The 14,619-nt window shown below is 34.6% G+C and overlaps 1 protein-coding gene across 1 annotated transcript in view; it reads left to right on the forward strand.

Annotated features, from left to right (window-relative positions):
* Window positions 1-3,643: 3,643 nt before the first annotated feature.
* The window catches only part of LOC124085513 (cadherin-2), a gene marked incomplete at its 5' end in the record, with an annotated part of 30,344 nt that continues 19,368 nt past the window's right edge, over window positions 3,644-14,619 (forward strand). The window contains 5 exons of the mRNA XM_046433219.1: window positions 3,644-3,898; window positions 5,582-5,728; window positions 7,414-7,569; window positions 10,685-10,829; window positions 13,413-13,585. Coding sequence (XP_046289175.1) covers window positions 3,644-3,898; window positions 5,582-5,728; window positions 7,414-7,569; window positions 10,685-10,829; window positions 13,413-13,585 — 876 coding nt within the window. The remainder of the gene's footprint in view (window positions 3,899-5,581; window positions 5,729-7,413; window positions 7,570-10,684; window positions 10,830-13,412; window positions 13,586-14,619) is intronic.

Genomic DNA, 14,619 nt, shown 5'->3' on the forward strand with positions numbered 1-14,619 from the left:
TCACTTAGGGCATGACATTGGGCTTTATCTGTCCTTAACTACTTCCTCTGTCTGTGGCCTGGCTGTCAGAAGCTAAGCAGCCTTCCTTCACCATGACCTTCCGCCATATACTGAATCCTCCGAAACCATAAGCTTTGGCTTATGACAAGATATATGAGTTGCTCTTCTCATATGTATTGTGCATAGTGATGCAAAGAAAACTACACACTCTCTGAAGCACTGACACCTGAATCCAAAGAGTTAACTAGTGCTGAATCAAAAGAACAGGCACCCATAGTAACGAAGAGTTAATTCTCCTCTTCTGTCTGCTCACATTCTCACTCCACCTGAAGGGGCTTCAGCTACTGCCCTCTATAGGACAATTCAGATATATTCCAATTTAATTACTTTCATGCACTATTTACCATGGTGCTCCCTAAAGTCTAAATTTAGCATTATTTTTTCTTACAAGCATTTATCAGGCCTCTGTAATTTCTTTAATTTTTATTTTTGTAGAGCCTTAGATTTTAATATTCAAGAGTCATGATTTTACATACTTTGGCACTTTCCTAAGGAAATGACTAGAAGTAGAAGAGCCATGGGCAAAAATGGCTGTCCAAGTTTTCCTTCTCCATCTGTAGGACAAATAGTGATTTCCACTTCAGGAGGCTGTCAAGGTAAAAGTGTATATAACCTGATTTTAAGCGTGCTGCACAGTACCTAGAATTCAGCAAATACTCGTTCAATTTCTTGCACTATCAGCAAATTAATACAAATTCAGATTATTTGAAGGACCTGTGTTGTTTTCATCACTAAATGTTGCTATTGCACATTAAGTTTCCAATCTGTTTCTAGTTTTAGTTGTAAGATTTTAATGGATTATAGAAGGAGAGTTAATGTTGTCCCTGTCACCATTAGGTGTTCTAGTAAACAAAAGAACCACTATCAAGAAACCAAAATGAGTCTATATTCTGCCATTCTAGTCAAATGGAACCTTTAATAAAAAAGCATTACTGTAGTAATTATTACACTATAAAAGTTAGTGTGTTTGAATGGACAAGAAGTGCAAAATATAATTAAAATGGAGAATTCATGGCAGTCTTGTCAGGGAATATGCTGACATCTTCTGAAGGACATCTTGGGGGAATCCTCCCCTGGAATGATGGCCTGGCTCAAGGACTGTGGTGTGGAAAAATGGAAAGTGTAACCCACAAGTTCATGAGTGTGGGATGTGGGTAGCAGTGAGGAAGGGAATGACTATGGAATCTGGACAGATTATGTGTTATAAATTGATGTAAGTAAGATAAAGACAGAATGATCAGGAAGTGAAACAGCATTCATAAAGCATTGCACAGTGGCCTAAAGACTTCAAGTGCAATATTATGGATTCAAAGCCAGGAGGAGAAAAATCACAGCAGAGGTCAAATCTAGCAGTGAGTGCCAGGACTTGGATCTGGGAGACCACTAGGAGGCCAGGGTAGCAACCCAGGTGTGTATAGGTGAGGATTAATGCCAGAGTGTCAAAATTTAAAGTGAAAATGTGAAATAGTATAAAATCATTCAGATCTAGCCTAAGAATTATGATTTCCTTCGGTAATATTCGAAAGGTAGAGTTTATACTAAAAGATGGTAAAAAGTCTTTAGACTTCTCAGCAAGGTTCCAAAAAAAAAAAAAAAAAAAAAACAATTTCAGTTTTTATTTGGTTGTCTTTAATAAAAGATAAGCAGTAAATGTCCTTGTTTCCTAGGAAATATCCCTTCCTTTAAAAAAAAAAAAACAAGTTAAATCACATGGCATGGAAAAATTGGGTAATTCAATATTAATTAGGATACTTCCACTCTAAAGATAAACCTTATGGTTTAACATAATTTAGTTTGAAATATTATTTTATTTTCATTTTGAAATTATCAGTGTAAAGAAGGATGATATGTGTGGCATTATATGGAAAATAATATATTCAATAGTTAAAGTATTTTATTACTTCTATCAAGAATTTTATGTAATATTTTGAACAACTAATAAAAAAAGAATTTTATGGTTATGAAAGGAAATATGCATCCATGTTATTTGGCTGTGGTTTTATGTACATTGCAGTGAATTTATATTAATGAAAATAAAAGAGCTGTTATCAGTTTGTATAAGGGTAGGGGCAGTTTGTATAATTTTTTCTTAGATTATGAGGAACGTGAAAGGCATGTGAATATGGTTTGTAATATGTACCTGTTGATTGTTTTCCAAAGCACATCCTATGTATTTGGGGTCAGAATGCAGCATCAGTCATTTATGTAATTGAAAAATTGCTTTTTCTTTGATGCTGTTACCTGATAATCTGAAAGAATTTTTCTTCAAAAAGAACAATTAAGGACTATAAGAAAAATAATCTTCCTTAGAGAATATTTTTGTTTTTATTATTTTACTTTGTCTTGAATATGTCCAATTCTTCATTCATAAAAACAGTTTAATTTTTGTTATTTATTGAGACATCAGTGGATTGATATTCCATTTTAAAAATCAGTGATTTTCTTCAATCTTAAGTCATTACACTTGAGATTTAGATAATTAAGATCCTGAAATCTTTTTGATCCTTTTATTCTTAAGGCATACTTTTTTTTTAATTTTAAAATTTACTTTGAGGACATTTTTATTTTCATGTTTGGGGAAATTTTATAAAATTGCTGCTTAACTGAACTATTACAAGCAGGAAGGATAGAAATTGCTAATTATTCACCTTTCAATAACCATGAAGTCTTGTACTTCTAGAGCATAGAGCGCATTCAACATCAATAAAGAAAAAGAAACATAGCAGTATTATTTCTTGCTTTAAGCATTTGTTCAAAAATTATGCATTAAGATGATGTGCAAAAAAATATACAGAATATCCAAGATAATTAAGGAAATTTGTCTTTATTGGCTCTATAGGTGGATGTCAGGCATGGCTGTGAAACTGGTAGTAGAGCCAAGATAGCTTACATGAAGTTGGAAAACATGGGGTTTGTTCTACCTTCAGTGACAATGAGATTAGGAGTGGAAAGCAACTTCCTTGAAATGCATCAGAGTGAACAGCAAGTGTAGCTGACAGTGGATACCCAGGGGACTGTGGAGAGGAGCGGCAGGCTTTGAAATGAGAGATGCCAGGCCACAACCCCAAACTACTCTCTTGGTATCTATAGGGGATTCATCCCAAGACCACAGCATATAAAAAATCCAGGGATGCTCAAGTCCTAGACACAAAATAGCATAAAATCTTCATATAACCTATGAATCTCCTCCCACATATTTTAAATCATCTAGATTTCTTATAATACCTCATACAATGCACATGTCCTGTTAGTAGTTTATCATCTTCTTTAGGGAACAATGACAAGAAAAAAAGTTTGCATGAGTTCTGTACATCAGCAATATATATATATATATATATATATATATATATATATATATATATATATATATTTTTTTTTTTTTTTTTTCAAATACTTTCAACTACATTTGAGGTTGGTTGAATCTGGGATGCAGAACCTTCAGATGTGGAGAGCCAAACTGCATTCTATGAAAAGAAAATGCCGCTAATCATGTAAAACTAAAATTTGTGTTTCATGCTACTGCATTTTATCATCTAACCTAAAATAGATTTAAGTATAAGTTGTCTTTGTATTTGTTGTGTAGTTAGACGTATATTTGCTATCTTATACAGTGAAGTTTAGCAACTGCAATGGAAAAAGAAAAGTACAGTATGAAAGCATCGAGCCTGCAGATTTCAAGGTGGATGAAGATGGCATGGTCTATGCCGTGAGAAGCTTTCCACTCTCTTCTGAGCATGATAAATTCCTGATATATGCCCAAGACAAGGAGACCCAAGAGAAGTGGCAAGTGGCAGTAAAGCTGAGTCTCAAGCCAACCTTAACCCAGGAGCTGGCAAAGGTATAATATTGGAGCTGATGTCTACAAAACAAAAATTAATACAGTTAACAAAAAGTGTTGTGTGTGTGTACACATTTTGCTTCATATCACATGAAATAGATGGCCAGTACTTGATTTTTTTTTATAAACTGCAGTTACTTTACCAGTATTTTTAATCTTTTAAATTCTTAGACAAGTATATTTTAAGTGAACAGAAATTATATTTGAAAGATTTGTTTATACTTTGAGATTATAATTTAATTAAAATTAGAAGTAGTTTGTTTTGCATCTTAGAAGCTTTATAAGCTGTTAAATATAACCACAAAATAAAAATTCCTTTGCATGTCATTACCAGTCAAATTTATTAGATGGGAAATACAGATTTACAGTAGTAACAGAAAAGCATTTCTGGCAATGAGTGTTAGGATCTGTTTTGTCTCTTAATAATCAAATTGGGAGTGTGAATTATTTATACTACTGATATGACTTTTAGGAATGATATACTCCCTCTGGCTGAAGCTGCTGTGAGCTACATTTCCAAGAGAGTACTGTTCAATTCAGTTCAGAAACATTTATTGAGCACTTACTTTGTATAAGTCACTATATTAAGTACTTTGAACAAGATACAATAAATTCTTTAGTAAAGTTATGATAATATTATTTTCAGACTATTCTAGTTCTTTGATTTAATTAAAAACAATTACTAAGGGAGCACACCCATATATTCTAAAGTTCATGGTTTGATGAACTGTGACTATATTACATTTTGCACATTTATTGTACTGTGAGAGACAAGAATATACAAAATCAGTTCTGGTATTTAATTGTAAATGTGATATACACAACCATAATCAAATGAGAATGAATATATGTAAGAAAAATGTCATTTTTTTCTTGTGCTATTTGTTGAGATTTCATTATGTGAAATTTTAATTAATCAATTAACTTTTAAAGGTAAACATATCATTTGCATAATATAAAATAAGAACATGGTGACTAATGGAGTAAAAAGATACTTTTATTGTTTTTGATGCTCTGTGTCCTAACAAACTAACTTGAGTATTTGCACTGAAGCAGGAAGGGCTAATGGCTAAAATGTCTACAGCTATTGGGAGAAAAAGAAGAAAATGTTGACATCTAGCAAAGATTAATACCTAGTGTGCAAAGTGGGTCATTTCCAGCATCCATCATGGCTGACATAGGTTTAGAATAATTACAGCATTAATTCTGTGGGATTTAATAGGGTCATAAATATTTGAGACATTCCTTAGCAGTATGTATTAAACTTCCTTTGGAATTCAAATTATATTTTAGCACATCAAGATCTAAATTTAATGTACAGTAGCACATTACCTGAACTGTGGTTTAAACTAATGAGAAATATATAAAAGGGTACTATTAAATTTTGCTCAGTACTAAGCTACTATCTAAGATGGTTTATAGAAACTGCAAATAGTTTACACACCTGAGCCCAATAATAAATTGTTCAGAATTCAATGTTTCAGTGAACAGTGCAATTCATAAATTTTATGCTGTTGGTTTTCTATTATATTAATAAGGGGATAAGGAAAGGGCCTCCAGAGTTATTTTCTGTTCATAATAAACTGTGGTTCCTACACTTTCAGGTACCCATTAATATTGATGTTCTTTCAGAAAATGTTTTTCCTAGTACTCAGGAATATCTTGTTATATTTTAATGCAAAGGAGTCCCATGAAATTGAAGAGATAGTATTCCCAAGACAATCCACCAAACACAGTGGATACCTACAAAGGCAGAAGAGAGACTGGGTCATCCCTCCCACCAACTTGCCAGAAAATTCCAGAGGACCTTTTCCTCAAGAGCTTGTCGGGGTAAGATGGTGCAATTTTAATTACTCCCATGGCATGTGGTAATTATCTGTTAGAAAAGTTTTTGTGTTTTTTTTCCAAAGTAAAGTTTATGAGTTTATGACATCTGTATGGAAAACATTTTTTTTTCTGTAGCTAGGTTTTCTATAACACTGTAGAAACCTATTATTGTTTTCCTTGGTTATCTCTTGCACTATTTGTAGGCAGCCCCCACTGTGGTCCTGGATGCTGTGGATGTAATGCTTGTTCCATACGTGAATACTAAGGCTATGTGCATCTCCACGCACTCCTCACCCACTCTCAGTACAGACCCTGGAGCTGCCTTGCTGGGAGCTGGGCTCTCTGCTTCGGGGCCAAAGGAAAAAAAAGGTGGGGGGGAATCACTGCTAAAAATGCCAGCACCAAGTGCATTTGAAAGTTTTTAAAAGGAAAAAAATGACCTCTGATACCATTATCAGAATCCCTAGGGCAGTGTAAAACCAAAGGCTTTCAAATCTGAAGTTAGTTTTTTTTTTTTTTTTTTTTTTGGTTACCCTTCACATGAAGAAATTAAAAATACGGATTTTTTGCATGTTTAGTAAAATTGTCAGCCCATTATTCATGACAAAAGGAAAATAAGACAAAAATCATTATATTTCCATCTGTTAAAATGTAAATGTTCTTATGGATGATTATTTGAGCACGTGGACTCACATTTATTGAGAGATGTGGGTTTTTTAATAAACCACTTATTTGTGTTGTATATTCTGTCCTTTGTACATTGTAATTCAGTTTACCAATGAGCATGACCCCAAAACAAAGGTGCTATTTTTTTCTATTTCAGTGGAATATGAGAAAATAGAGAATGATGCTTTAACTTTTAATAAAAACACAATCAGATTTTACTAATGAATTTAGTTTATTTATCCAACACATAAAGATCTATTATTATTACCTCTAAATGGTATTTCCCAGTCAGCCCTTTTTATGCCTGCCTGCCTTCTTCTCTGTCCAGAGATTCTCTTCAGCCTCCAAAGGCTACTCATATATTGACTTAATTTTTCTGAGAACCATTGTATTTGGAGGAGAAGGAAATGTGCTTATAGTGGCTATACAGTTTGGGAGTATAAAAATATCTCTTGAGATCCTTTCTCATAAGCTCCTTATTAATAAAGAATTATAGTATTAGTTGCCTTTTTAAAATGATATGGAAAGCTTTCTTGCAATGAAGAGTCTTTGTGCAAAGCAAGTAAAAAATATTATGTCCAGGCTCCACCATGTTGGAGTTCTGTGAAAGCATATTTCACACTATGAATAGATAATTACTGCTTACTGTAACTGATGAAAAAAGGTAAACAGCTTTTATTTCAATTAACTTGGACAATTGTTACTATGTTAAACAGTCTAGCCCAGAGTTTCTGTCTAAAAACTGACACTCCTAAATTTTGACTTTTTGCACTACTCCTAGTGAGCATTCTTTTAAAGGTGAACATTGCCCCCAGTCTTTCTGGGTTAGGTGACATCTCTTTTTGAAGGCTGTTACCAAGAAGCAGAGAGGAGGGGCAGGCACTGAGGAAGTTTCAGTGGCATTCTGGAAAGAGAAGGAGCAAGTTTGTAACAGAACAAGGGTAGGAAGTGTGGCATGTGCTATCTCTGATAATGAGCTCAGTTAGTCTCTCATTTAATGTCATTGTTTTCTTGGTCTTCAGATCAGGTCTGATAGGGACAAAAACCTGTCACTGCAGTACAGTGTCACTAGGCCTGGAGCTGACCAACCTCCTACTGGCATCTTCATTATCAACCACATCTCAGGTCAGCTGTCAGTGACAAAGCCTCTGGATTGTGAGCTGATAGCCCGATTTCATGTAAAATTGCAACCAGCTGATAAATCTATGAGTTCATACTCTTCTAAATGTGTGTGGAATTTGTCATTGCCTCATATGAGTCTGAAAGCCTGGATACTGAGAGTTTCAACACCAGAAATGAAATTTGTAGTTTCTTGTCTTATTTTGAGGATTCTAATGTCTTTATAAAATTTATTAGTGCTCTTGGTAAAAAACAAAACAATGCCAAAAAAAGGAAAATTGCTCCAATTCTCATTACTCTTTACATTTTATTACTTGCCTTCAGTTATATGGTTAAGAAAACCTATAAGAGCAAATTATGAATGGGGTCAAAACCATTGAACATAAAATACAGAGATCAAACCATTGTTCATGGATACATAGAAGTATAATCAAAGTGAATCCCATATTCTTATTTTCTGTTAAATGTTCTTCTGATTTTTTTTTCTCATTTTATTACTCAGAACCTTTTATCAATGAAAGATGTTAATGCATGGTTTGTTCTACATGTTCTTTTTTGTTTGTTTGTTTGTTTGCTTCTAAAACCCTTTCTGTTTATGCCATAATATAACATAGCTTTTAATATTGTAAAATTCATTTTTGAAAACATGTTATAATACCTTCTGGTTTCCAGAGGTATTCATAAAGGCCTTCCTCCTCCAAGATGCTTATCTCCCATTTTTTATCTGTTGGATTAACTTTTTACATTTAAATTTTTAATCTCTGTGGATTTATTTTAATAAAAGGAGTGAGGGCTACAGGTGCACTTTTCTTTGCCTTTGTGGCTAGCCTGTTTTCCCAATACCATGTGTTGAATTAATTCCCACAGTGGTTTAAAACCTTCCTCCCACATAAGCATGTGCTTACAAAGGTTTTGTTTTGTTCACTTATACAATTGTTGAACTCTTGGACTTGCTCAAAGCTTTAAAATTATAGGAATTTCTAAACTACAGTATATTCCCCTAGATCTAAACAGACAAATAAGCATATGAAAAATTGAAAATGTTTTAGGATCAATATTACTCTGTATTTTCTCTTCAATACTTTGATTATTTTATCAGCCCATTCTTTTAAAACTCTTGAGGGAACAGTTTATTCTAATGCTGTTTATATTGTCCTAAAACACAGAGAAAGATATACAACTTCAAACTTTTCACAAGGACTGCATAGCATTCCTAGGGAATGTGGATTAAGAAAGCACATAATAGAGCTGGGCACTGTGGAGTATGCCTGTAATCCCAGGGGCTCAGGAGGATGAAGCAGGTGGATCCCAAGGTCAAAGCTAGCATCAGTAACTTAGCAAGGCCCTAAGGAACTTGGCGAGATCCTGTCTTAAAATGAAAAATAAAAAATGCTGGGGAAGTGAGGATGTGGGTCAGGGGTTAAGTGCCCCTGGATTCAGCCCCAATACAAAAAAAAAAAATCACATATAATAAAAGATTGTGGACTAGTCCGATTTGTGATTATTAAGATTGATACAAAAAATATTTCCGATCTTTTTCTCTGTGAATTCTCACTTCCTAATCTTCTGTCATTAAAATTTAGAAAATATATACATCCAGGTCTGTTTCACGGTAAATTATTGTTCTTTCAGTGCTCGCTTCTTGCATATTAAAAGAGCAATACTCATAGCAAAATAGAGTTTATTATAGAATTATAAGTATTAAGAATAAGTAACTTAGTGAGGCCCTGTCTGAAAATTAAAAAGGATGCGACTCAATGTTTAAGCACCCTTTATTTCAATCCCTGGTACCAAAAGAAAAAAAAGGATCAGTATTAATATTTTACATAATTATAAATGTAATTAAAGTTCAGTATTAAAAATCTGTTAAGGGGAAAATAAGTCAAGGGAAAATTATATCTATATAATATTGAAATTCAGTAATAAAATTTAGGTTGTTTTCTGTGTTTAATATCCTCTAAATAAAGAGAGGCTGTGTTGATGCTTCTTTAACTTAAAGAACATATCTGATAGAAGCCAACAGCCAGTATCAGACCAGCATTCCAGTTAAAAAGAAACAGTTCCATGCCAGGAGGAGTAGTTCAAGCCTGTAATCCCAGCAGCTCTGGAGGCTAAAGCAGGAGGATTCAGAGTTCAAAGCCAGCCCCAGCAACAGCCAGGTACTAAGCAACTCAGTGAGACCCTGTCTCTAAATAAAATACAAAATAAGGCTGGGGATGTGGCTCAGTAGTCAAGTGCTCACCCACCCAAAAAAGAAATGGAATGCCTCTCTTTGTGCAAAATTGATTGAAAGATTTTGAAGATATTCTACAAAGAGTAGCTGATTGATTATACTTGCTTTTAAGAAAAGACATACAGATATTTTTGAAAAATACCTATAAAACTATGAGCTAACCATAAATACATATATTCACATATTTTAATATGTATGAGTTACTTTAAAACTGAAAAACAGTAAAAGCTTAGTATGAAAATTTCCTATGTACACTCACTTTCTATACTCCTGTTCCCTTGGTCTTTACGAGCACTCTTTGGTGGTACTGTATCTACCCTTACCCTGATTATTATCATATATACTGGTTCAACAAAAGGATTTTGGAGCTGGCAGAATTGACATTGGATCCAGATTCTGTCAACAGACAGAGGATTGTGGCTGCCACAAGTTACCTAGCATTTCTGAAGCTCAGTGCCCCCAACTTCAAATGTTGACAGTTTCTGGCTCACTATTTTACATATTGATTTAAATCATTTAAAATGGATTAGCACAATGTCTAACATAAGGTAAAGGATGGCTTTTTGCTGCTGTATCTACTGTAGTTATATGGAGTCAGGTTGACTACAATTTTTTTTTTTTAAAGAGAGAGAGAGAATTTTTTAATATTTATTTTTTAGTTTTTGGTGGACACAGCATCTTTATTTTATTTTTTTATGTGGTGCTGAGAATCAAACCCAGTGCCCCACACATGCCAGGCAAGTGCGCTACCACTTGAGCCATATCCCTAGCTCCTGAATACATTTTTTTTTTAAAGAAAGAATAGCTTCTGTTTTTCCATTAGCTATTTTCCAATAGCTTCTGTCAGTACATTCTTGCTATGTTAGTAGCATTGTGATTGTGTAATATGTGTTCTCATGGACAAATATGTTAAGTACATTTGTTTTCAATTACTTTGGCAGTCGAGGGCACATGTAGTAGATATTAATGGCAACCAAGTGGAGAACCCCATTGACATTGTCATCAATGTTATTGACATGAATGATAACAGACCTGAGTTTTTGCACCAGGTGTGGAATGGGACCATTCCTGAGGGATCAAAGCCTGGTAAGTTTGAAGATAAAAATTTGAAGATGGTTTCAGGAAATGCTATATAACCAGCACTATCATATAAGCAAGAAAAGGAGAAATCACACGAGCCTTTTAGTGTCATTTTCTTTCATTCATATGCTTTTAGGTAACATGGGAAAAAATTGTAGGATGAAAATGGAAAAAAATATGCCTCTTACTGCCCACATGACAATTTTTTTTTCTCTTTGGAAACAATATATACTACAGTTTTAGATTCTGCTACTATATAGAATTTCTGGGAGCCTTTCATTGTGCTACAGTTGATGCAGTTAGAGCAACTTGAAAGTGAGCCCTGGAAGAGGCTTTCTGCTTGTAAAGTGCAAATTCTACCATAAAAAACAGTCACCAACATACCCAACCAGAAATCCTCAGAACTGCTTGGTATATTCTTGGGACCAGGTGGTGAAGTAACACCCCAAGCAGGGCATGGACATAGTTACAGCTGTGACTGCCCCCTAGCTATACTAGCTATTTATTTCCAGGGTACCCTAATGTCCTCTGCAGACCTCTCTTTCCAACTAGCATAATAGAAAATGTCCTGGCTTAGATACAGACCTTGCTGGAAGCCCTTTCACCATTGGAAATTGGTATTTGATGAAGCTTTTAGATTCTTGTACTGAAAACACTGAAGACTCAGTTACAGCAGAATAGCCAGGCCAGAAAGACCTATTCAGTCTGAAAAATGAGTGGACAAGATGGTAAGCTGGTATTATGAAGGTAAGTGTTGGGCCAGTCTTCCTGAGCCATTTTGGTGTTTGAAGAGATTTAAAAGCTATATTTTTTTATTTTATAAAACTTCATTTAAAACTCTGTTCCATAATAAGTTGGTCATCCATACAAGTTTATAGCATTTTGTCATAGTCCAAATGCAATTCTCTGTGTCCTCAGAAAAGAAATGGGAGGGGGGGGCACCTGGAGGGAAAAAGGGTCTAGACAGGAGAACCCATCATCAGTGGCTCCTTCTAAGTCACATAGTCTGAGTAACTTTCTTTGGTATTTTCAAATACAGAATAATTGAATCATGTTAAACACATCCTTACTCAAACATGTCTTATACACATATACCAAAAATAGAAAAACCTTGGGCTTTTTTGGCTGCAGAAATTTTGTTCTTAAAAATCATTTTCTTTTTTTCTTGTAATACTTCAAACTTGATAAAATATACTGCCTCACCTAGATTACTAAAAATAAGTCATTGGAACTGCATGTATTATGCATTTGACCATGAATTTCCACTTAAGCCTTCCATAAATAAAGACTAGGTAGTCACTGCAAGCAAAGACATTTCATGAGTGTGTTTCCTGTGGTCTCTCTGCCGTTTGAAAACATCCTACTAGGCCAGGTTTGATACTGTGATGACTCTTGAGTCAAACTATGTTTTTAATCAGTATTTGGGCTCAAGGTTATGAAACATACTGTTGTAAATTTTTTTAACCATCCCTCCGCTCATTCATTCAACACGTGTTTTTAAAGTAAGTGCTATGTGCCAGGCTCTGTTCTGGCTCTGTGAATACCATGGTGATAAGCAAGTTCCTTTAAGCAAGTAGGAGCTTAAAGCCCAATAAGGGAGCAAAATTTAGAGAAGGCAACAGGCAAAAGTGCTATTAAGTTTTGAGGGGAAAAAAATTAAGTTTAAAGAGATGGTACATAATCAAAAAGGATATCTTGTTTAGAGAGACAAGCTCAGAAAAGAGATTGAAATACTGTGACTAAGGCATGGTTAATTCTGGGTGAACATATACCACATGGTCAGGAGAATAAGGGTAGAATTTTCTCTATTTCTAAAGTAGAACCAAGCTTAGAGTACCCAAGAAGACAGGTTAGAGAGAAATAGAAATCTCATGATTCAGTTCTTCCAAAGATCCCACAGAATAAGCCATTCTAAAAATTAAGTACTTTCCCCTTGACTTCTAAATTATAATTTGTGTAGCTAGTTTGATCCTAATGCTTTATAGATGTATGTTTCAAAATATCCAATATATCAATGTCCTCAAGTTGGTTACAGTGTTCTTTTAATCTACAAAGGAATAGTGAACCACAAGGCCAGATCTCTATTCAATGTACCAAAAGAGTAATGCATGAGATGACTCCTTATGAAATGAGTAAATGGAGTGTGCCTCGTTATGCGTACAGCTTACTTTCAGAAAGTGACGTAGGCATTGGGGGAATCACACTCAGTGTGCCATTTGAAATGTTATTGCATAACAAGAAAATGCAACAGAGGGAAGGAATCAGCAGTCATAAAATAAATCTCTGATACCCTCTGTATTATTTATGGTTTATGTTTTATATAAATTAAGGCCTTCAAATAAATCATTTCAGAATCATAGGGTAAATTTATCTTCTAAGTTATGGAAACATTGAGTCTTTATAAATATGTGTATTTTTATACTTTTTTTTCCATCTACTAGAACACGTAGTTGTTTTAACCAACTAAATTATTAAAAATGACTGTTTGAAAAAGGAAAAGATCAGATATATCAGCCTGATAAACTTATCCTTCTTTTCTGGGACCAAAATGAAGGATAACTCTTCATTTTTCTTGTCCACTGTCTCTAGGAACGTATGTGATGACCGTAACTGCTATTGATGCTGATGATCCAAATGCTCTAAATGGGATGTTGAGGTACAGAATTCTGTCCCAGGCTCCCAGCACCCCTTCACCCAACATGTTCACAATCAACAATGAGACTGGCGATATCATCACTGTGGCAGCTGGACTTGATCGAGAAGTAAGCCAAACAAAATTTGATTTGTTTTTAAAGATGAACAGTGTCACATATAGTTTATCTCCAGGTAATAATATATTCACGTGCTAATTTCCATTAATATATTTGCTGTGCAGGTTTATAACTGAACTTCATATTGGTTAAATGATATGATAAATCATTGCCAGCCTGCACAATGTCTAATGTGATAATTAAGTTATGCCAATACTCTCTACTACCAAATTTTTTAAATTCTTGGGCATTTCATCAGGTTTTTTGTTTTGTTTTTTTTTGGGGGGGAAAGGGGGGTACTAGGGATTGAACCCAGGGGTGATTAACCCTTAGCCACATCTCTAGCCCTTTTTATTTTGTATTTTGAGACAGGGTGTCTTCTTAAGTTACCTAGGCCTTCACTAAGTTTCTGACGCTGCCTCAGCCTCCCAAACTGCTGGGATTACAAGAGCGGCACTTGTGCCATCTCTCTGGGCTCTTCAATTATATTGTCAAAGGCTTTTGTGGGAAACTAAATTAAATATCATTGCCAAATAATGTATGCATAAATTTAAATAATTTTTAACATATTTTTAAGAGCTGCAAATATCATGTATGTGATTAGATTTTTGGTATCCTTATGGATAGCCTTATTTAGTACAAATTGATTCTCTCTTTTATTGGCACTTGCCCCTTAACCCTAAGGTTAATTTATTTACCAGGTTTGAGTACTAGTAACTGCATTAATTCTACTAACATTTAAAGACATAAGTTCAGAGAAGCATACTTCTGGCATATTTTGTTGAAAAGACATACACTGATGAAGGCATTGAAATACCATGACGTATCACAATCTGAGGCAAATAGTGATTGGGTAGGTTTCCATGGGAGCCGTCTCAGGGTGGCAGCCTGAGCCTACTGTGTTCTTATGCACCTCTGTGTTTTTCTTCATGTAATTTCTTATGCCAGGAAGTTTTTCCTTTGCCCCCGTCTTGGACCTTCCAATTCCCCGCATTCTGATTCCTGTTCTGCTTGTACACTTTCCTGAAAAGTCTAGCTCTAATGAA

The sequence above is a fragment of the Marmota monax genome, unplaced genomic scaffold, assembly GCF_021218885.2.
Source record: "Marmota monax isolate L192 unplaced genomic scaffold, Marmota_monax_Labrador192_F-V1.1 WCK01_AAM20220418_F8-fsc01415, whole genome shotgun sequence".
NCBI classification, from domain to species: domain Eukaryota; kingdom Metazoa; phylum Chordata; class Mammalia; order Rodentia; family Sciuridae; genus Marmota; species Marmota monax.